Source organism: Phoca vitulina, unplaced genomic scaffold (genome assembly GCF_004348235.1).
Source record: "Phoca vitulina isolate PV1807 unplaced genomic scaffold, GSC_HSeal_1.0 scaffold36, whole genome shotgun sequence".
NCBI classification, from domain to species: Eukaryota; Metazoa; Chordata; class Mammalia; order Carnivora; family Phocidae; genus Phoca; species Phoca vitulina.
This window is the reverse complement of record NW_022589739.1, coordinates 11,868,255-11,892,016: the sequence shown is the minus strand read 5'-3', so window position 1 is coordinate 11,892,016 and position 23,762 is coordinate 11,868,255. Positions and strand designations below refer to the sequence as shown.

Below are 23,762 nucleotides of genomic sequence, written 5' to 3'. Positions count from 1 at the left end.
AGCTTTACCTGAGTTACTCATTTAATCCTTGCTACAACCGTAGAAGGTGGGTATCATTACACATAGTAGGAACTTCACTCCTTACAATAACTTTGTGAGTATAGGCAATATCGGCTTCATTTTACAAGTGAGGAAACTGAGGCATAGAAAATTAAATTACTTCCAGAGATCACTTAATATGTGATAGAGCCAGGGTTCATGCTTTAAACCTTGGCACCTTATGATGTAAGTTTAGCCCTTTGCTAGTTCACTATTCATTGGGGGTCAAGATAAGGATGTTGGGTAAGACCTAGATTTAAATTCTATCTCTACTACTTACCAGTAATGCAGCCTAGCGTAAGTTATTTTACATCTCTGAGTTTGTTTCCTCACCTGTAATGTGAAGAAAATATCTAACCCTATCAAATAAAGTTAGAGAGTCTAGAAGGAAATTATTCCATTATGTAGTGTTTTGGAGCCCTTACACATAATAGTAGGGTGAGCTATTGTTCACTTATTTTTCTAGACGTTTAAAGGCTTGCTTTGGAGTTAGAAGGATTATTTTTAAAATTTGATGAGGTATCTTCTAGTTTTAGGAGTCTATATTTTCTTACTTTCATTCTAGGATCCATTTATTGTTGAGAATCTCCATTTATCTTTATTGTCTTTATTTATCCATTGTATATAATTCTTACTGTAAGTTGCCTTGAATTCTTTTGGGAAAAAGACACTGTAGTAGTGTTTTTACTCTACCCAAAGTAGATCTATATAATGTCCATTAGAAGGTATGGAATTTAAATTTAGCTACCCTGATTTCAGATTCTTTTGACTTGTAATGTTGTATCTCATTGTAAATTAGAGATGTAACAACAACATTACAGCAATAATAAGAGAAAAACAACATTTTGTTTATTTTATATTGGGTATTCTGTTTTCAAAGCAAAGGGAGAGATGGAGAGCAGATAAGACTTTATATAGACTGGGAGAGAGTAACTTGTTGAGCCATTTTGTTTTTTTCCTTGCTTAGTCCCACTTTTCTCCTCCAGATGCCTTTATTCTTGGTCTCTCTTTCAGACTAATGGCAATTCCAATGGCCTTGTACCAATGCTGAGAGTATATAACAACACAGCTCGATATGTGGATCAAGGTGGAAACAAGGTATGTTCTGTTACTCGAAAGTCCTGGAAATCAGAACTAAAAATCTTTAACCATGTATGCTTCAAATAAGATGATTTACTGTATATATATTTCTAACTACATTCCTAATATACTGTATATATTTCTAACTCCTTTTTTTCACTTTTAAAATCAATTTAATGAGGTATAATTTACTTACTTTAAGTGTGTACACACTTTCAGTGTACAGTTTGATGGATTTTGACAAATACATATACTTGTGTAGTCACTACACCAATCAAGATATAGAACATTTCCCATTACCCCAAAATGTTTACGCAGGCACCTTTGATTAATCACCCCATCACCCCCCTGCATACAGACTTTTCCCCTGGCTCCAGGCAGCCAATGGTCTAGTCAGCTTTTATTTATTTATTTATTTATTTATTTATTTATATTTATGTTTTTTATTTTTTAAGTAGGCTCCACACCCTGTGTGGGGCTTGAATTCATGACTCTGAGGATCAAGAGTCACATGCTGTACCCACTGATCCAGCCAGGCTCCCCCTAGGCAGCTTCTTTATATGACAGCTTATTGGCAAAGAATTTCTAAAGTTGTGACTTAATATTAATACCTAACCTTGAAAACGGGTTGTAATAGTCTTGTAGCTTTTTCTTTAAAAAACAAAAACAAAACTCTGCCTATTTCACAGAGGGAGAAGTAAAGTTGAGAGGATTGGATTGTTTACCCAGTGTTAACAGCAGGATAGTTGCAATTTGAGCTTGCCTCAGACAGATACGTAGGCACACTAATCAACTGTTAGTTTATGGATTTCCCTTGATGAACTTTAAAAACAATCTGTGGAGACCTTGATAAGACATCATTTTTTTGATCTTTAATAAGAGCACAACTTATTGTCAAAGATAAAGTGATTTCCTGTGGGCTTCGTATACCTGTCATATAAGGTCAAGTGAGTTGTATGGCATCTGAATGGAAGCTCCATCTGCAGTTCATTGTGTCACTTTGGACTAGTTATTTCATCTTGTTCTTATCAATTGCTCTTTTTTACTCCTAGAATTGTAAGGACAATATTACTACTTATATTTGTAGTACCTTTATTTGTATTATCTCATTTATTTCCTTAATTGTGAAGATCAAAGGTGATATTATAAAATTGCTTTGGAAAATATGAAGTTTTTTTGTTTCATTCTGATTCTGAAAAGAATGATGGTTTACTTGCCTTTAGCGACCTGGGGCATTTGCTATTTACCTGGAGCCTTGGCATTTAGACATTTTTGAGTTTCTGGATTTAAAGAAGAACACAGGAAAGGAAGAACAGCGTGCCAGGGACCTTTTCTTTGCCCTTTGGATTCCAGATCTCTTCATGAAACGAGTGGAGACTAATCAGGTGAGAAAGAGGTACCTGTTCGGAAGAACAACTTGATTCATATCAGCTTTCTTTTTTGTCATCTTAAATCATGGTTAGGAAGAGCCCACCTATGTGTTATGCTATGGAAGGCATTTTAAGCAATTTAAGAGATGCCATTCCTGCCCTTTTGGGTTTTTATTCTCTAAAGCAGATGCTATCTGACCTAAATGCTTAAAGGTCATGTATAAACAGGCAGAACTAGATGTTTGAGCCTGAGCCCAAAATGGTTATTTCTACAGCAGATCTCTAAGAGAGTCTATGGAAGCCACCCTATCCCTTGCCATGTTCCTAATGGAGTATGTGCGGTTGGTTATTTCAAGTCTCTTATGGGTTCTTCCCTTTATAGGACTGGTCTTTGATGTGTCCAAATGAATGTCCTGGTCTGGATGAGGTTTGGGGAGAGGAATTTGAGAAGCTATATGAAAGGTATGGGAAAAATATGAAGTAATAATTTTTAATCATGTGTTTCTTTTATTTGGGGGATTCAAATTTCAAAACGTCATCAATCATTAGCCAGTTTCTAGGAATCTTCAGAAACATCCGGGAGAGAATGTGATTAATAATTTTATTTTGGTCAGATTTGCTACCCGAATCTTCACCAAAATTTGGTTTCTATCTTCTTTCTTAAAATTTTGTGACTTAGAAAGAGGTGCTTTGGTTTTTAATTGATACTTATAAAAATTAAGGTAAAGGGTTATTATTTTGCTTTGTCTCACAGTACATTTGATTTAAAAAGTTATGCTTTATATTGCCCACAGAAATCAAGAACACCTAGAACACATGCCACTAGTTCATTAAATAATAGCACAGTAGATTTGACTACTTTAGGTGTTATTCCTATTCCTTATGAAGGGTATTGTTGATTTAGTGGGATTTGGGTATATTCTAATGGGTCCAGAGCTGCCTGATTTTCCTTTGTCTCTCTAGCCACAGTAAAATGAATATCCTATTCCTTTTGTTCCCCTTCTGTCTTAGCAAAACATAGTAAACATTTAAGAATTTTCATAATTTTATATTTTAGTGTCTTCAAGTTGTCTGCAATAAAGATTTTCTTAGGGAATATTAAAATAATATTAGCTTTGCCTTTCAGTTATGAGAAACAGGGTCGTGTCCGCAAAGTTGTAAAAGCTCAGCAGCTTTGGTATGCCATCATTGAGTCTCAGACAGAGACAGGTACCCCGTACATGCTCTACAAAGATTCCTGTAATCGGAAGAGCAACCAGCAGAACCTGGGAACGATCAAATGCAGCAACCTGTGCACAGAAATAGTAGAGTATACCAGCAAAGATGAGGTAGGTAGACAAACTTCTGCCCAGAGTCCTGAGAGAAGAATCTTAGGCAGTTATTATTTATGAATTCCCTCACTTGATTTCACTTGAGATAGGGGAAGGGAGTTTTCATAGTTTGCTATAAGTAGAAGGGCACTAAAATAGAGATGACAAAGAAAGGAACAGATGTAATCTGTGCCCTTAAATATCTTATAGTCTAAGCCATGTAGGAAAGACTCACTTTTTTTCTTACACACACATTGTTGTAATAATCTTTTCTTGGTGTTCAGTTATGGTGGTTTAGGACAAACACAAGAATGTGTCAGGATGCTCATTCAGTTTAAAGTATGTAAGCAGGTAGAGAGTCCTTTCAGTGAATGGTGAGACAAAATTCTAATGTCAGATCTTTAAGGCGATTCATAGAAGAGGCGAGGCTAGAGATGGGACACAGATTTGATTTAAAAAAAAAAAAAAAAGTTTATCGAAAAGCTTTCCATTTGGGAAGAACAGCCTGTCAGATCAGAGACAGGAATAGGTTTTGTGCAGAGAGTTTCAAATAAGTTTGTTCTGATGGAGCAAATACATTATGGTTTGGTATATGGAGAGATGGCTGTGGCTGGGGGAGGGGAGATAGTAGGTGAAATGTCTCGCATGTCACAGAGTAGGAAGCCCTTGTAGGTTCCTGAAAGGAAAACAGCGTCAAAATGCTAGGATGAGTCAAAAGGAATGAGATCTTGCCATTTGCAATGACGTGGATGGAACTGGAGAGTATTACGCTGAGCGAAATAAGTCAAACAGAGAAAGACATGTATCATATGACCTCACTGATATGAGGAATTCTTAATCTCAGGAAACAAACTGAGGGTTGCTGGAGTGGGGGGTGGGGTGGGAGGGATGGGGTGACTGGGTGATGGACGCTGGGGAGGGCATGTGCTCTGGTAAGCGCTGTGAATTGTGCAAGACTGTTGAATCTCAGATCTGTACCTCTGAAACAAATAATGCAATATATGTTAAGAAAGAAAAAAAGAAGAAGAAGAATGTAGCAGGAGAGGAAGAATGAAGGGGGGGAAATCGGAGGGGGAGTAGAACCATGAGAGACGATGGACTCTGAAAAACAAACTGAGGGTTCTAGAGGGGAGGGGGGTGGGAGGATGGGTTAGCCTGGTGATGGGTATTGGGGAGGGCACGTTCTGCATGGAGCACTGGGTGTTATGCACAAACAATGAATCATGGAACACTAGATCTAAAACTAATGATGTAATGTATGGGGATTAACATAACAATAAAAAAAATTAAAAAAAATGCTAGGATGAGAAGGATAGTTCTTGCTTCTGGTAATAGAGTGTCTTGGTGTGAGAGGAGGTTGGAGGTTAGCTTACGGAGATTATTGCAGTGGTTGGATGACAGGCTGCATGGATGTTTGATGTAAACTATGGAAATGAGGAAGGAGCAGATCCCATATGCTAGGACCTAACACACATGACAAATGAAAAGTTGGGAAGAAAATGGTAAGTGAATTAAACATACTGCTAAGGTTGTGGTTTAATTCAGCCAGTTACTGAGCACCAGCTATGTGCAAGGCACTGAACCAGGTGCTCTGGGATGTGAGTGATTATAGCTCAGGCCCTGCCCTTTGGAAACATATAATTCACTGATGGAGAAAATTGGCATGTACTGTACTCAAGTAACTGTTGTACAAAATAGATTATGCTACAGAGACTAGAATGACCCTTCTTAAAACAAAAATCAGATCATATCCTTCCTCCACTCAGCACTCCTCTTTGACTTTCCAACCCATCCAGAGTTTGTTCATTTTTTAAAAATTGAAATACAATTCTCATACCATAAAATTCACCCTTCTAAGTGTACATTTCAGTGTTTTTTGGTATATCCACAAGGTTGTGTAACTGTCACCAGTATCTAAGTCTAGAACACTATTCATCAACCCAGAAAGAACCCTTGTACCCATTAGCAGTCACTTGCTATTACCCTCTTCCCCCAGCCCCTGGCAACTACTAATCTATTTTCTGCCTCTGGATTTGCCTCTTGTGAACATTTTCTATAAACAGAATCATATAACATGGTGGTCTCTTGTGTCAGGTTCTTTCACTTAACATGTTTTCAAGGCTTATCTGTGTTGTAGTATCTATCAGTACTTCATTCATTTCCATCCAGAATTCTTACAGTGCCCTGTGGGTTCATGCACAACTGAGTATGCCCATCTCATCTACTGTTACTTTCCCCCTTGCTCACTGTGCTCCAGCCCTACTAATTTCCAAGTATATCAAGCACATTCCCTCCTCAGGATTTTTGCTGTCTAACCTTTTCAGTTCTTTGTTCATATGTCTCATTCTCAGTGAGATCTTCCTTGACAACTCTATTTAAAAATGGCACTCCTTCTGTCCTTATTCCTAGAACCCTTTTGTCTTTTCCTGCCTTATTTTTCTCCCTAGCATTTATCAGACTTATGCAATCCGAGCTATGCTTTAAAACTGGGTACTTAGGCAATGTGTAGAATTGAGTTAGATATGAAGGGCATGAGGGAGTCTAGGTGAGAGGAGTTGAGATTTTGGGTTATGATAGTCCAAAATGGAAAAGGAACTGTATTCATTCAGCATTATTAAGCATTTATTATATACCAGATGTGGTACTAGTACTAAAAATATAAGGTTAAATAAGATATGTTTCTTTCCTGAAAAAGCTTACCACCTAGTGTAGTGTAGTGGAAAATCACCTGAAGAGCTTTTGCAAAATTCACAAATTTGATCCCCTATTGTTAGGAACTTATCAGAATCTCAGTAAGAGTAAGGTGGGAATGTGTAATTTGGAAGAGCTTTCTGCAGTGATGGAAATGTATCTGGTGGCTGTTGAGCACATGAAATATGACTAGTGCCACCGAGAAACAATTTTTAATTTTATTTAAATAGCTACATGTGGCTAGTGGCTACTGTATTGGACAGCACACATCTACTGACTGAGACAGATACACATAAGAAATTAGAGCACAATGGGAGATCTGTCTGGTAATAGAGCCATGGACTATGGAACACAGATTCTCTACCTTACCTATTTCACTGGTGCATGTTACAACTCACACGTGGATAGGTATTGGGATTTAGAAATGAAGGATGAAGAGGGAGAAGATAAAGATACAAATTTTATAGTGTTAGAGGCTTACATGGTGTCGTCATTGACACAGGGGGAAGAAATAAAAATTGTGTGATTCTTGACTCTTTTTCTTTGCATTCCAGGTTGCAGTCTGTAACTTGGCTTCCCTGGCCCTGAATATGTATGTCACGTCAGAACACACATATGACTTTAAGAAGCTGGCTGAAGTCACCAAAGTCATTGTCCGAAACTTGAATAAAATTATTGATATTAACTACTACCCTGTCCCAGAGGTATGAATAGAGGTCTCTGCTTATTGGTAATTCTTGAAATCCAAGTTGGAGGGAGCTTATCATGATCTGCCAGTCATCATTTAAACGGCTGTCATTGGAATGATGTGAGAAAACAGAGATAAAAAAAAAAGAGCATGTATCATTTGGTGCAGAGTGTTGCCTTTTCTGTTCAGTAATGTCTCCTTCTTCTCTAAATCTGTTGGCACAAAGGCATGCTTATCAAATAAACGCCATCGCCCCATTGGAATCGGGGTACAAGGTCTGGCAGATGCTTTTATTCTGATGAGGTATCCTTTTGAGAGTCCAGAAGCACAGCTACTGAATAAGCAGATCTTTGAAACCATTTATTATGGAGCCTTGGAAGCCAGCTGTGACCTGGCCAAGGAGCATGGCCCATATGAAACCTATGAGGGCTCTCCAGTCAGCAGAGGAGTAAGTATATGGATGAAATTTCTTTTTGCCTGTAAGTTCTTACAGTAGGCTGAATGGTAGCCTACAAAAAGATGTGTTCACATCCTAATCCCTGGACCTATGAGTGTTAACTTTTTGGATTTCAAAAGGGTCTTTGCAGATGTAATTAAGGATTTTGAAATGAGATTATCCTGGATTACCCAGGTGGGCCCTAAATCCAGTGACAATAGTTCTTACAAGAGACAGAGAAGAGGAGGAGGCAACATGACCATGGAGGCAGAAGTCAGAGTAATGCATCCACAACCCAAGAATGCTGATAGCCACTAGAAGCTGGAAGAGGCAAAGAACAGAATCTCCTCCAGAGCCTCTGAAGGGAGCAGAGTCCTCCCAACATGTTCATTTTGGGCTTCTGGCTTCCAGAACTATGAGAATAAATTTTTTTTTTTTTTTTTTTTAATATGGAACGCTTCAAGAATTTCCGTGTCATCCTTGCACAGGGGCCAGGCTAATCTTCTCTGTATCGTTTCAATTTTAGTATATGTGCTGCTGAAGTGAGCACAGATTTTTATTTTAAGCCACCAAATTTATGGTAATTTGTTACCAGCCATAGGAAACTATACTCTGTTTTGGGCGCCTGGGTGGCTCAGTTGGTTAAGCGACTGCCTTCGGCTCAGGTCATGATCCTGGAGTCCCTGGATCGAGTCCCGCATCGGGCTCCCTGCTCAGCAGGGAGCCTGCTTCTCCCTCTGACCCTCCCCCCTCTCATGTGCTCTCTCTCATTCTCTCTCTCAAATAAATAAATAAAATCTTTTAAAAAAAAAGGAAACTATACTCTGTTTTAATGTGTTATTTTTTAAGATTTTGTTTTATTTTTTAGATTTTTTATTTATTAGAGAGAGAGAGAACAAGCTGGGGCAAGGGGCAGAGGGAGCAGGAGAAGCAGACTCCTCGCTGAGCAGGGAGCCCCACATGGCGCTTGATCCCAGGACCCCAGGATCACAACCCGAGCTGAAGGCAGACAGTTAACCAGCTGAGCCCCAGGCACCCCAAGATTTTATTTTTGAGTAATCTCTACACCCAACAAGGGATTTGAACTTAATAACCTGAAGATCAAGAGTCTCATGATCCACCGACTGAGCCAGCCAGATGCCCCTTTATTTTAATGTTTTATATGGAACGAGTCATTGGTAAAAGCGACTTAAGAAGAATTCTAACTGTATTAGTTTTCTTTTGCTAGATTTAGTAGATAAAAACAACATACATTATCTCCATTTCCTTGAGTCAGGGGTCCAGGCTTGCCTCAGCTACATTGTTTTCTTTGGGTCTCACAAGGTTATAGTCAGGGTGTGTTGTGTTTTTTTTTAAGATTTTATTTATTTATTTGAGAGAGAGAGACATAGCGAGAGAGGGAACACAAGCAGGGGGAGTGGGAGAGGGAGAAGCAGGCTTCCCGCGGGGCAGGGAGCCCGATGTGGGGCTCGATCCCAGGACCCCAGGATCATGACCTGAGCCGAAGGCAGATGCTTAACGACTGAGCCACCCAGGCGCCCCAGTCAGGGTGTTGATAGAGGCTGCGGTCTCCTCTGAGGCTCAGAGTCCTCTTCCAAGCTCACCTGGTTTTTGGCGGAATTCATTTGTTTGTACCTGTAGAACTCATGACATTGTGCTTCTTCAAAGCCAGTAGGAGGGAGAGTCATTTCAAGAAGGCCCCAGTCCAGTTGCTCTTTTGACGGTTTTCATCTGATAAGTCAGGTATACTCAGGATATCCTCTCTTTTGTTTAACTCAAGGTTAACTGATTTGTAACCTTAATTACATCTGCAGAAACTTTTCATCTTTGCCATAATTATGTAAGTAACATCCATCATATTCCCAGGTCTTGTCCACACTCAGGAGGAGGACATTATACATGGCCTGTGCACCAGGGGGTGAGAACCTGGGAACTGTCTTAGAATTCTGCTTTCTACACTGCCTTTATTATTGGTAGTACGAGTCTCTTCTGTATAAAATAAAATGTTATGTTATTTTTAGTCCTGATGTTCCTGCTGATATTTAGGAAATCTGATATCCAGTGGTTTGAAAATAGGTGTTTAATAGCTAAGTAAATAGATCAAGGCAATTAAGAAAGATGAAATTGGAGTAACATTTTTACTGTACAAAAAGAGAATGCATCTCAGCAACATACTTATGAATGTTAGGATTTCCCGGTTTGTAGATATGATACGAATCCTCTGAGGGCTCACATCAGGGACATGGGGAAGAGATAAGCCAGGTTTCTTAGCCTGCTTTTGATCAATATGACTGCATGAAAGTTTGTCCAAGGAAATCTCTGGACCTTGGATTCCACACAGTTCTACTAGAAGACATTTGTTGGGTTGTGGGGAATGGCCGTTAGTCATTTGGTTTTTGTCATTGTTCTAAATTGTTATAGAGTGATTTGTCATAAGTTTGCATTGTTTATTCCCTAGATCCTTCAGTATGATATGTGGAATGTTACTCCCACAGACCTGTGGGACTGGAAACTTCTCAAGGAGAAGATTGCAAAGTAAGCAAAGAGATGTAAGATAGTTTTGAAGTAAGGAGGGTTTAGGTTCTCATTCTGGCTTTCAGAAGTTAGGTATGTTATTTTAACTTCTGAAACTCATTTTTTCTCTTAAATGGGGCTAAAATGACCTATCTACAGAACTATTTTTGTAAAAATACTTTGTAAGATAATATATGAATAGTAACCTACAAATTGCTTGGTGCAATGAAAGCATTTTAATAAATGGTAGGTATTATTAGTTGATCTTATTTTAGGGGCTTAACTACCTGGATTAAGCAATTCTTTTTCTCATTAAACTTCATATTTCCAAGTGTGCTTGCTTTTTAAAAGTTTTTCACTTTTATTTATTGCTTAACTCCCTTGGGCACCTAAGTGGCTTTTGCTGAATTGGTTGTCATAGGAGTAAGTTAGGGATTTGGAAGAGCTTTTGGAGGGTAATATGTTAAACTGTGAAAGAAAAATGTAAAACTTGAGGTTTTTAAGGCCTTTCAAGCTAATAAACATAAAAGATTTAAGGGCGGGTAGCATGTTTTGCTTAATGAATAATAAAACAAATTGTTTTCACTTTCTTCATGATCCTGTCATCTCTGGGTTAATGCATATGCAGAGTGTTTAATGTTTATAGAAGGAAGCAGTAGCTTTAAAATACTCTTTAAAAAATATCTATTTGCCTTAAAATTGTTTTATTACTTAATAATACATGTTAGAAAATTTTGGAAAACATATGTGTGAAAGGGAGTAAAATGAAATTATCCCAATACCACCTCCTAAAAATCTGTTTGTATCTTTTTGTCTTTCATCTTTCAGACTTTCTTCTGAATGTGTGTGCCTGGGTACATTTATATGCAAATTCAACTTTTACAAAAATGGACATGTATTTTATTTTTTGTTTTTTTCTTCCTCAAAATACCATGGGTATTTTTCTATACACAACTTTTTAAAATTTCAAAATTAATACATGAATAGCAAAGTTCAAATACAGAAACAAAATGGAAGGTGAAAGCCCTTCTTTATACCTCTTCTGCCAACCACTTGTTCCACAAAACAAATACAAACCAACTTATTCCTTTTACCAGAGATTAACCATTGTTAATGGTGTGTATTTTTCTAGACCTTTTTCAGTACATTTGCAGGTGCACACAGTTTTGTTATAAAAATATGATCAAACTTGACATATTCTAAGATTTATTTTGGACATCTTTCTCTTAGTACATGCAGACCTACCTAATGTTTTTAATGATTACAGACAATTCCATAGTTTGGTGTGTCTTTTATATATATATATATTATGACTTTTCAAAACGTTTTCCTATCTTTGGACAGGAAATCACTGTCCACTTTGCTGAGGAAGTAAGACATGAAGTCGGTTGGTGGTTTTCTTGATACCTCAAAACTAGAGAGTGACAAAGTGAGATTAAGATCCTGGTTGTACAGATTCCATTAGGATATGAAGCTTTAAGCTAAGTACTGTATAAATCCAGAGGTATAGAATATAGGAAAGACCAAACTCTTGGTGTTTGAGAAACTTAAGACTTACTAAGTAAGGTGAGACATGTAGCACAAGTAAAGTATACATAAAGGTACAGGTCATAGAAAATGTTTGCAGAAGAAATACTTATATTTGGCTTTTGTATTTAATATTTTCTGCCTGGTCGGGAAAGATGTTCTAGAGTGGTCATCTCTTAGGCTGAGCTTTGAAGGACGAGCTAAGGGCAGTTTGAAGATTTCTCAGTGTTCAGATAGTATATTCTTCCTTAAGCACTCTCTTTGGCAGTGAATAGAGTCAAAAGATGTTAAGCTTCCTCTAGGAACTTATGATTGAAGAGGTAATAGAGGAAGTCAGGAATATACTTTGAGCATAATTTTTCCCTATGGAGAATTTTGGTGATAGATGTCAGATTCTGACCACTTTCACATCATTATGTTTCCTGAAAGGGCTTAGCACAGTAATCATAGAGCATGTAGAAGAGAATGAGGGTTGAATGAATGTACCCTGATACAGGTGGGGACTCTTCAGCCATTCTGTTATTTCCTTGGGCAAGCTAGTGTGGCAAGTGCTAATAAGTCATGGCATGATAAGAATCGCCAGCAGTAAAATTGTGCTAATTTTGTTTAGGAGTCAGGCATTTAGGAGAGGGGCAAGCTATACCACTCATACTGTGAGTTGCATCTCTGTAGGGGTTAAATTCAAAAGTCATTATGTGAGTCTAATGCATGTATGACGTCACTCATAGCATCTGCATTTACTGCAGTGACTTGAAGTAGCTGCCTTCCTGGCAGATTGTAGTTTTAGTACCAGCACCTAATAATCTCCTTTTCTTTAGGTATGGTATAAGAAACAGTTTACTTATTGCCCCGATGCCTACTGCTTCAACTGCGCAGATTCTGGGAAATAATGAGTCCATTGAACCTTATACCAGCAACATCTATACTCGCAGAGTCTTGTCAGGAGAATTTCAGGTGAGAAGATCACAACTAGACCTACAGTAGATCTTGCAAAAGCCTGTTGTTGGGAGTAACTGCCAACTCATATTTAGTATGTCCCTTTTGCTTAGTATGGGGGCAAAGCTTTGATAAAGTGAGTCCACTTCATCTCCAATATTATTCTAAGTTATTTAATAATAGACATTTAACAAATATCTGTTAAAAGAATGAATGATTGAGGGGCGCCTGGATGGCTCAGTCGTTAAGCGTCTGCTTTCGGCTCGGGTCATGATCTCAGGGTCCTGGGATCGAGCCCCATATTGGGCTCCCTACTCCGTGGGAAGCCATCTTCTCCCTCTCCCACTCCCCCTGCTTGTGTTCCCTCTCTGTGTGCCTTCTCTCTGTCAAGTAAATAAATAAAATCTTAAAAAAAAAAAATGAATGAATGATTGAGGGTCAGGTACGAACGTATCTTGTTGATATTAGAGTTCACAAGATATTTAACCATTCTGTAATCATAATGATGTATACTATGACCTCAGATGCTTAAGTTGATGATACTCAAGATGTATACAGTGAAACTCAAGATGTATATAGAAGCAAGAAGTATATGGAACCATGACAATAGTTCTCAACCTGGTTTACAAATTAGAATTTCTGGTGGGTAGCACCAGTGTTTTTTTAAAGTTCCCAGGTAATTCTAATGTGCAGCTAGGGTTGAGAACCACTAATTTTTTTTTTATTTTTTTTAAAGGTTTTATTTATTTGACAGAGAGAAAGACAGCCAGAGAGGGAACACAAGCAGGGGGAGTGGGAGAGGGAGAAGCAGGCTTCCTGTGGAGCAGGGAGCCTGATGCAGGGCTTGATCCCAGGACTCTGGGATCATGACCTGAGCCGAAGGCAGATGCTTAATGACTGAGCCACCCAGGCGCCCCGAGAACCACTAATTTAAAAGATTTTATTTGTGAATTTCCAGATTACCTGAAATAAATTTCTGTAAGGTTTGGAGTAGATACATTTCTAATTTTTCTTCTTAAGTATTTATTGTATCCTTACTTAGGGGGGAAAAAAAGAAGTAATCCACATAGATTTACCCATCTTAGGCAATGCTAGTTCTTTTTATTTTTGTAAATATCATGTTTCTTGAATCACAGATCAAGAATTTAAAGGAATATAACTTTTGTTTGGTAGGATGGGCCTCTCAGTCTTATAAAATATAGAATTTACCAACTAATTTAATGTTAAATACTTCTTCAATGATCTTATTTATTTTAAGCTCCAGGCCTGTGATCCTTTTTAGGCTCTGTCATTCTTATTTATTCCTTGACATCTTTTTTGCTTTTCTATTCAGATTGTAAATCCTCACTTACTGAAGGATCTTACTGAGCGGGGCTTGTGGAATGAAGAGATGAAAAATCAGATTATTGCATGCAATGGTTCTATCCAGGTACAGAATGAAAAATCAAGTGTGCTCTTTAGAAGCTAAATTGGACATTGGTACCTTCTCACTTACCCCATGCAGTAGAGAGAAAGGTTATTCACTATGGTCATATGGGCTTATGTTAACCTCTGCATTGTTGTGCTAGTATTATATACATTTTCACATAGCTAGGCTTTACCCTCTTGTTTGTGCAATAATATGAAGCAGTAGTTTCTGACTTTTCTGTACATTAGAACCAGTTGGGGAGCTTTTAAAATTATGAAGCTTAGGTTGTACCCCATAACAGTTAAATTAGAATGTCTGGAAATGGGAGCCAGGCATTAGTATTTTTTTAAATACTCCCTAGGTATTTAAAATTCCAAAATGCATTAAAGTTTGGGGACCACTGATATAAAGTGTGAAATTAGAGTCAAACTTATTTAAAAAGTATGGTGGAGACTGAGGACTCAAAAGTCCAAAAAAACAGAGCAACAGATAGTGTTTAACAATAAAATATTTGCAGCCAAGAATCAAGAAGTATTTATTTTTGTAGGTGGAGGCCTCTGTCTAAACATTTGTCTCCCTGCCAACACAGATAAGGATTTCTGTAACATTTCTATATTTGCTGGCAGAAATGGTAGCCATTAGCTAGTCTGTATGTTTTGATGCAAATTAACCCTAGACCTAAGAAAACATTATTTCTATTGACTCCAAAAGGGGTTTGTTTCATTGCTTCCCTTGATTGTCTGCCTATGAGTTATAGCCCTGATTACTTGTGTTTTCTGTAAAATTCAAGGGTCATTTATTGCTGCTTAATAAATTATTATTAAGTACCTTTAGAACAATGAATATTTTGGCTATAATCCAAATAGAAATGGATCTTAGAATCATTACCACTAGCCAGATACTTTGTTTGTTAAATGGAGTTTTGTTGAACATTCTAAACCAGAGGTGAGCGTCTTAGGAAACTTGATAAGGATCATATGGTATGATGATGATACGGTCAGACCTGGCAGGAAGTAGAACTAAGGCCAGACCCTTGTGTCATTAATTACGTTAATTGTCCTGATTTCTTCAGCCAGACTGCAATAAACATTTGTTTTTTCTTCTTCAGAGCATACCAGAAATTCCTGATGACCTGAAGCAACTTTATAAGACTGTGTGGGAAATTTCACAGAAAACTGTTCTTAAGATGGCAGCTGAAAGAGGTGCTTTCATTGATCAAAGCCAATCTTTGAACATCCACATCGCTGAGCCTAACTATGGCAAACTCACCAGTATGCATTTCTACGGCTGGAAGCAGGTGGGTGGAGGAAATCAAGGAAGTTGGGATATTTTGGAATTGGAACAGTTTTATATTCTAGCTACCTATTAAATATTGCCACCTAGCAGTTCTTTCACTTCAATATGTTAAAACCAAATCATGGTTTTTGTACCAGATCAAGCTCTCACTTCGGATTTTCTTGTTTCTTTTAGGATTATTTCATTCTTAGGTTTGAAACCTTGGAGTTATCTACAACTCTCCCCTTATTCTCCATACAAACACTCACCAAGTTGTGATGGTTGTTCCTTTGTACTGTTTCTTGAATATCTTTCTTCCTGTTCCACTGCCATTATTCTTAAACTTCTTAGCTGATCTCCCTGCTTCTAGTGTCTGCTCTAGGCTGTCTTGTGCACTGCTGCTGTTTCTAAAATGAAACTTTTACATGCGTCAACCCACTATTCAAAAACATCCTTTGTTTCCCCACTTTAACGATATACAGTATAAAAGCCAGTTACTTAGCTTCTCATTGCCAACTGTAAAGTCCTGTGATTCTGGATTCTATCCTTATTCCTGGCAATCTTCTGGGTATTTATATAGATTTACAATTTTTTTTTTTTTTTTTTTAAATTTAAGAGGCATTTATTGACCACATACTGTGTGCCAAGACTGGGGATACTGAATAGAAGATGATCCTTATCCTTGAAGTAGTCACCATCTGTTCTTTACAGAGACACAATCTAGCTCCATAAATAGTTATAAGACAGACATGTTTTAGGCAAACTTGTAAGTTATACACATCAAAACAAGAAAAGACTAAAGAACAAAAATATTTGACATTTCCAAAGAGGTAAGCTTTTTTAGTGGCAAAAGGAACACAGTATACTGTCTGACTCTACCTCTTTAAGCATTTTTGAAAAGGCTTCCTAGAGGAGTTGGAGTTTCAGGTATAGAAAACAGTCTGACTTGGTTTATGGAAATGTATTTTAAACATTGGTCTCGAATGCCTAGTATTACAATTTCTAGTAGTTGTATTTGCTTCCTTTGTAGGGTTTGAAGACTGGGATGTATTACTTAAGGACACGACCAGCAGCAAATCCAATCCAGTTCACTCTAAATAAAGAGAAGCTGAAAGATAAGGAGAAGGCAACAAAAGAAGAAGAAGAGAAGGAGAGGAACACAGCAGCCATGGTGTGCTCTCTGGAGAATAGAGAGGAATGTCTGATGTGTGGGTCCTGAGGAAAGGCTTAGAAGAGACCAGCACTTCCTCACAGCCAAACTACTTCTTGAGCATAGATAGGTGTAGTAGGTTTGCTTGAAGTGCTAAGGCTTTGCTGGACCTTAATGCAGCAAAAGGATCAGTCAATTTAAAGTGTGAAAGTATTAATTTTTTAAATTGATATCTTGGGAATCAAAGTAGAAGTTTTAGGAGTGCAAAAGAAGTCACCTTGCAAATAGGGAGTGATTGAGTAGGGTTTCATTGCCCACCTGGCACCCTTTTCTGGTGACCTCAGTTTTCGTAAGGAAACTTCATTTTGCTGCTTTGACTGGTGGGTCCATAGAAACAAAACTGAGTCAACCTGTGAGAAGTGCTGACAGGACCTTTATCTGGATAAGGTCCTATAGGTCATTCTGAAATAAACATTTCTAAGTGACTGTGTGAGACCAAATTTGTCATTTATTTTCATACAGAGGTTAAATTTGAAAAAAACATTTTCTGAACTTTGAGAGTTTAAGAAAAATTACCTAGATGCTGTGCAGAATTCTGATTTTAACATATGCCTATTTCCTCTTTTTATTGTGGTAAAATATACATAACATAAATATTACCATTTTACCCACTTTAAAGCATATAATTTAGTGGCATGAAGTACATATACAATATACAACCATCACCACTACCTATTTCCAGACATTTTTTATCATCCCACACAGAAACTCTAAAACAATAACTCCTCATTCCCTTCTCTCAATCCCTGGTAATCTCTGTTCTACTTTCTGTCTTTGAAGTTATTTATTCTAGGTACCTCATATAAATGGAATACTACAATATGTGACCTTTTGTGTCTGGCTTACTTCACTTAACATGTTTTCAAGGTTCATCCATGTAGCATATAGCAGAATTTAATTCCTCTTAAAAGCTGAGTAATATTCCATTGTAGTATATATCACATTTTGTCTATCCATTCATATGTTAGTGGACATTGGGGTTATTCTCACCTGTTGGCTATTGTGAATAATGCTGCTGTGAACATTGATGCACAAGTATCTGTTTGAATTACTGTTTTCAGTTTTGGGGGGTGTATACCTAGAAGTGGAATTGTGGGAATATATCATAATTCTTTGTTTAACTTTTTGAGGAACTGCCAAACTTTTCTATTGGAGTTGCACCATTTTACATTCCTACCAGTAGTGCACGCACGAGAGTTCCAGTTACTCCACATCCTTGCCAACAATTGCTAGTTTTTTATATTTTTGATAATAGCCATCCTATTGGCTTTTGACAGTTTGATTTTAATGTATCTTGGTGTGGATCTCTGAGTTTATCCTCCTTGATGTTTGTTGAGCTGCTTGGATCAGTAGATTGACATCTTTCATTAAATTTGGGAAGTTTTCAGCCATTATTTCTTCAGATAATCTTTTTGCCCATTTCTTTCTTTCCCTTCTGGGACTCCATAATGCATCTTTTGGTCCACTGCTTGTGTCCCACAGGTCCCTTAGAGTTCATTCACTTTTCTTAATTCTTTTTTTGTTCCTTAGACTCAATAATTTCAACTGTGCTGTCATCATGGTCATTGATTTTTCTTCACGCTCACATCTGTTGAGCCCCTTTAATGAATTTTTTATCTCAGTTATTCTTTCCAGCTCTAAAATTTGTTTCCCTAGACCAATTTCTATGTCTTTGTTGATATTCTGATTTTAATACATTGTTTTTCTGATTTCCTTTACTTATTTGTCCATGTTTTCCTTTAGCTCTTTAAGCATATTTAAGACAGTTGTTTTAATATCTTTGTATAGTAAGTCTGATGGCTGGGCTTCCTCAGGGATGTTTTCTATCAATTTTTCTTGTTCCTTTGAATGAGCTGTTTTCCTGTTTCTTTGTAATGCCTGTGATTTTTTGGTGGTTGTTGAAATATTCTGTTTGAGACTTTTCCAAACTGCTTTTGCAGAGACTATTCCCTAGTGCATATGATCACTGAAGTCTCTGTACCTTTAGTGCATATTCAGTTTATGTTTTGACAGATTTCCTTGAGTTCAGGAGCTCTCTGTTGGTGCAGATTGGCTCTGTGCTAGGGCACTTTTTCCACATGTGACTAGGCTTGCTCTGAGCCTAAGCATCTGTGATGGTTAATTTTATGTGCCAACTGGCTAGGCCATGGTACACAGGTATTTTGTCAAACACTAGCCTAGGTACTGCTGTGCAGATATTTTTTTTAGATGAAATTAACATTTAAGTCTGTAGACTTTGAGTAAATCAGATTACCCTCCATAATGTGAGTTTCCTCATCCAATCAGTTGAAGGCCTTAAGAGAAGAAAGATTGAGGTCCCCTAAGAAAGAAGGACTTCTGCCTTCAGACTGCCTTTGGACTTGAGCTACAATATCACTTCTTCTCTGGGTCTCCAGCATTCTAGCCTGCTCTGCCAACTTCAGATTTGCTAGTTCCACAATTACGTGAGACAATTACCTAAAATCTCTCTCGCCCTCTCCCCTTCCTTCTCCCTCTGCCGCCTAACCTCCTTTACCAACCCCTCCCCCCATTCTCTCATTGGTTTTGTTTCTCTAGAGAATAAGAACCTTGACTGATACAGATTTTGGTACCAAAAGTGGTTCTAGAGGAATAGAATCTTCAGGAAGAGTCTTCTGAATTGGTTCTGGAGTTTCTGGAATTGGTTCTGTAATCTGATTAGATTTAAAGGCACTAATGACTATTTCCAGTAGTAAAGGGAGTACTGATAGTTTATGGTGTGATGTGGTAATAGAGACACTCAAAATACCATCATTGGGTACTCCTAATCAAACACTTTAAGAGGCAAGGTTCTGGGTGATCATGTATATGTTCTGCCTCAGCGGTATATCAGCTCTCTAGCCCTATGTCATAATTTAGTTCATCTTGATCACCTTTTCTACAATATATACACTGTTCCAGTACATTGGTGACCTGCTGATTGGACCTAAAAATTAGCAACTACTCTAGACTTATTGGTAGAACGTTTGTGTGTCAGAGGGTGGGAAATATGACAAAAATTCAGAGGCCTTCTATCTCTGAAATTTCAAGGGCTCCAATGATATGAGACATGTTGAGATGTTCCCTCTATGGTGAAAGATAAATTGTTGCATCTGGCTCCTCTTACAACCAAAGGACGGGCACAATGCCTAGTGAGCCTCTGGATTTTGGAGGCAGCATGGCAACATATTCCTCATTTGGATGTGCTATTCTGGCCTCTTTATCAAATGACCTGAAAAGCTACTAGTGTTGAGTGGGGCTTGGAACAAGAGAAGGCTCTGCAACAGGCCTAGGCTGCCACATGAGCTGCCCTGCCCCCTGGGCCATATGATCCAGCAGGTCTACGGTGTTGAGGTGGCAGATAAGGATGCTGTTTGGAGCCTCTAGGAGGCTCTTAGGAGTTTGGAGCAAAGCCCTGCCATCCTCTGTTGATAACTACTCACTTTTTGAGAAACATCTTTTGGCTTGCTACTCAGCCTTAGTAGAGACCGAATGCTTCACCATGGACCACTAAGCAGCCTGAGCTGCTCATCATGAACTGCGTGCTGTTTGACCCACCAAGCCATAAAGTTGGGCATGCACAGCAGCATTCCATCATCAAATGGTATACACATTGAAGTGGTATATACAAGATTTGGCTCAAGAGGCCCTGGGAGTACACGTAAGTTACTGAAGTGGCGCAAATGCCCATAGTCCTCACTCCCATTACACCTCTACCAGCCTGCACCTGTGGCCTCATGGGAGTTCCCTAGGATCAGTAAACAGAAGGAGAGAAGACGGGCCTGGTTTACACATGGCTCGGCACAGTATGCAGGCACCAGAGTCCCTTTAGGGAAATCCCTGCAGGACGTTCTATTCCGTTGACAGTTGTGGAAGTCTTTTAAGTAGGGAGTAACTTTCAGGTAGCTCACACAGGCTGCCGTGAGAAGAGTGGCCTAACCTATGGGTTTGGGTCAGACTCAAGTACCCATCGGTCTAGTAGGGTCTTTGGCTCAGACTGGGCCCCAGGAGAAGACTTGGTCTGGGTATCTATCAGACTAAGTGGCCCTGGGCAGGACCTGACCTGTTTGTGTGGGCTAGTTGGATACTTGGGGTAGGCCTGACCTGTGTGCTTGTGTCAGATTGGGGGTATCAGGCCTGGGGCCTCACCTGTGTTTGGGACTGACTGGACTCTAGAACCCAACCAGTGTGCTTGGGTTAGACTGGAAACCAAAAGGCTGGCCTGTATATTTGGTCAGACTGGGCTTAGGCTGTATTTGGGAGAGGCTGGGTCCCAGGGAAGGGCCTGGACTATATTTGTTCCAGACTGAATGTTCAGAGCAGGTCGTGGTCTGTCTGACTTGCTCTGTACAACTTCCAGTGGGACTCTATACATCCAGATATTAATTGGGGCTTTCTCAGGGGGAAGAGGACAAAGAAACTAAACAGAAAGATAAATAGGTAATGGGGCGCCTGGGTGGCTTGGTTAAGCGTCTGACTCGATTTCAGCTCAGGTCATGATCTCAGGGTCATGAGATCCAGCCCTGTGTCGGGCTCTGTGCTTAGCATGAAGTCTGCTTGAGATTCTCTCCCTCTCCCTCTGCCCATCCCTCCCTGCTCTCTCTCCCTCTCAAATAAAATAAAATCTTTTAAAAAAACTTAAAAAAGGGGGGGGCACCTGGGTGGTTCAGTAGACTTGTTGAGCATCCGCCTTTGGCTCAGGTCATGATCTCAGGGTCCTGGGATCAAGCCCCGCCTTGGGCTCCCTGCTCAGCTGAGAGGTCTGCTTCTCCCTCTCCCTCTGCCCCCACTCGTGCTCTCTCTCTCAAATAGTAAATAAAATCATAAAAAAATAAATAGGTAAAAGCAGTTTTATTATTGAATGGAAATAGAAAAAGCATTCTGAGAATTTAAAAAGCAATTGTTGGCCAACAAGGGACCTGCTGATTTGAGCCCATAATCTCCTCATGATTTCAGCCTGTCCCTCAGTAAAGCCTGCTTATTTCTTATTCCCAGGGGTCACAGCCTCAACTTCCCAAGTTAATAAAGTCCTCTCACCCTGGCAATTTCCCCTCCACTATCATACCTTGCATTCTCTCTGCATTCTCCCCAACCTCCTGGGCTGATTTCTTGCTATAGAGCATCTTTTCCACATGTTGCCAGATCTCCCTGGTCTTCACCCCATAAATGACAGGATTCAAGGCTCCTGGGAGCAGCAAGTAGATGGCACTGAGCAGGTTCTGGACATCCTGAGACACAGTCTTGGCTACTCGGAAGACAATGGAGGTGGAGAGACCAGAGAGGTAGATAGTGAGGATGACCAGTAAGTGGGAGCCACATGTATGCAAGGCCTTGGCTCAGGCTCCCCCAGAAGAGATCCGGAAGGCAGCATAAATGATGCGGGTGTAGGAGGCCCCTAGCAGGGGTCAAAGGTCACAGTGACCAACCGCATGGCCAGTCCCAACTTATTGTTGAAAGTCAAGTCTCCACAAGCTATGCTCAGCAGTGCAGTGTACTCACAGGTGAAGTGTGGAATCACCACTGTCCGGCAGAATTGAGCTTCTGAAGTTAGCACCACCAGAGGTACTGCCACTCCTAGGCTCCGTGTCAGGGCAAGAATGGCCAGCACACCCAGCAGGTGGGAGGTCATCAGGTCAGTACAGCGGAGTGGGTGACAGATGGCCACGTAGCGGTCTAGGACCATGGCCAGCAGGAGGTTGTAGTCCAGAAGGAGAGTGAAGTAGATAAAGAACATTTGGGCCAGGCAGCTGTGCAGTGATATGGGGTTAGCATAATGCACAAAGCCCGCCAGCATTCTGGGCACCACGGCAGTGGCAGCACAAACGTTGACAGCCAGGAGCAGGGCGATGAGCAGGTACGTGGGCTGGTGCAGGCTCTGCTGGGCACCACCGTGTGGATGACCAGGGTATTGGCAGAGATGACGGTCACATAAAGGAAGGTAAGAGGCAGGACCAGGAGGGGCCGCCACTCTCGCAATCCAGGGAAGCCCATCAGGAAGAAGTTGGTGTAGGAGGTGTTGAAGGTGCTGGTATTTCCATCCTCACCCATTAACTTTGGCCCTGGGTTGCCCCTGGAGTAGGGATCAGAGACTGTTAGAACAACATGGTCAATGGACGAAAGCCTATTTCGTTTCCTTTCTTTTTTTTTTAGAGAGAGAGAGGGTGCGCATGAGTGTTTTGGGGGGGTCGCAGAGGTAGAGGGAGAGAGAATCTTAAGTAGCCTCCATGCCCAGCACAGAGCCCAACACGGGGCTCGATTTCATGACCCTGAGATCATGACCTGAGCCAAAATCAAGAGACGCTTAACCGACTGAACCACCCAGGTGCCCCTGCTGATGAACCTCTCAACTTGAACAAAGTCAGTCTGTCTCTGTCACGTGAACTGTAATTTGCTCTCCTGTTTTGCATTTTAGGATTACTCAGGTAGTTCCTCATGGAGCTTCTTGACACTAAACAGTCAAGAAAGGAAATGTAGAATAACAGCCTCCTCAAGGAGGGGCAGAAGGGACAAAAAAGACTGAGAGATGAGCAGATCAGTTAACTGGCTGATGAAAGTGTTGAGAGAGATTGAAGAGATGTTTTGAGAGTCACATCAATTTAAGAGCAATTGGAAGTGGGGAGAGACAGAGGAACCAACAGTAATGTCAAGGGTTTTTGTTGTTGTTGTTGTTAGGGAGGATGACTGCATTGGCACTCCTAAAACCTGAGAAAGGAGGAGCAGGGTTGGGGTGCTAGGAGGTACAATTAATTAATTGCATTTGGATGTGGTGAGGACTGGTAGATGAAGAGATGCCCAGTCAACATGCCCAATCAAAAATAAGATGGAGAGTGTAATGGGGGGATTAAGGCTGGAGATGACTATGTGAGGATTAGAACTTTATAGAGGGCATGAGACAGAATCCTGAAGAGCAGATGCCAGTGAAGCAGACTGAGAAAAAGAGGGGAGAGAAGCAGTGTGAGAGCCAGTAGCAAATGGACTTCTGGACACCAGAGGAGAGGCTTGGTTGCTCTGGAGGCTTTGAGGTAAAGGAATTTACAGACTGAGTAGAGGCCAAAGACCAACCCAGCCAAGTCACTCTACAAGGCTACTGTTCTGGAGTAGCAGAGGAGAGGGGCGGGTAGGAGGCTGTGATGAAGATGCCAGAGCAGGGTGCTCTCTGCAGAAATAGGTGCTCCTTCTCCCCCGGAAAAGTCCAAACCACACGCAGAGCTCCGCCCTGTCCTCACAAACTGGTGACTATGTTCCTCTCCCTTCCTTCAGTTCCCAGGGACAGATGTCTTT

At 39.9% G+C, this 23,762-nt stretch overlaps 1 protein-coding gene, 1 non-coding gene and 1 pseudogene across 2 annotated transcripts in view; 1 reads left to right on the top strand and 2 right to left on the bottom strand.

Moving 5' to 3' along the window:
* Nucleotides 1-16,924, top strand: part of RRM1 (ribonucleotide reductase catalytic subunit M1) — a 37,654-nt gene extending 20,730 nt beyond the window's left edge. Inside the window, exons 9-19 of the mRNA XM_032427202.1 lie at nucleotides 1,054-1,137; nucleotides 2,343-2,504; nucleotides 2,872-2,951; nucleotides 3,616-3,817; nucleotides 7,045-7,194; nucleotides 7,405-7,626; nucleotides 10,073-10,149; nucleotides 12,474-12,609; nucleotides 13,925-14,020; nucleotides 15,108-15,296; nucleotides 16,305-16,924. Of these exons, the coding sequence (XP_032283093.1) occupies nucleotides 1,054-1,137; nucleotides 2,343-2,504; nucleotides 2,872-2,951; nucleotides 3,616-3,817; nucleotides 7,045-7,194; nucleotides 7,405-7,626; nucleotides 10,073-10,149; nucleotides 12,474-12,609; nucleotides 13,925-14,020; nucleotides 15,108-15,296; nucleotides 16,305-16,493 (1,587 nt within the window). The 3' untranslated portion in view covers nucleotides 16,494-16,924. The remainder of the gene's footprint in view (nucleotides 1-1,053; nucleotides 1,138-2,342; nucleotides 2,505-2,871; nucleotides 2,952-3,615; nucleotides 3,818-7,044; nucleotides 7,195-7,404; nucleotides 7,627-10,072; nucleotides 10,150-12,473; nucleotides 12,610-13,924; nucleotides 14,021-15,107; nucleotides 15,297-16,304) is intronic.
* Nucleotides 8,058-8,164, bottom strand: LOC116646588. Its single transcript, XR_004302137.1, has one exon. It is a non-coding gene; the product is annotated as a U6 spliceosomal RNA (small nuclear RNA).
* A 4,535-nt stretch (nucleotides 16,925-21,459) lies between the features above and the next one.
* On the bottom strand, nucleotides 21,460-22,529 carry LOC116646279 (annotated as a pseudogene).
* Nucleotides 22,530-23,762: the final 1,233 nt, after the last annotated feature.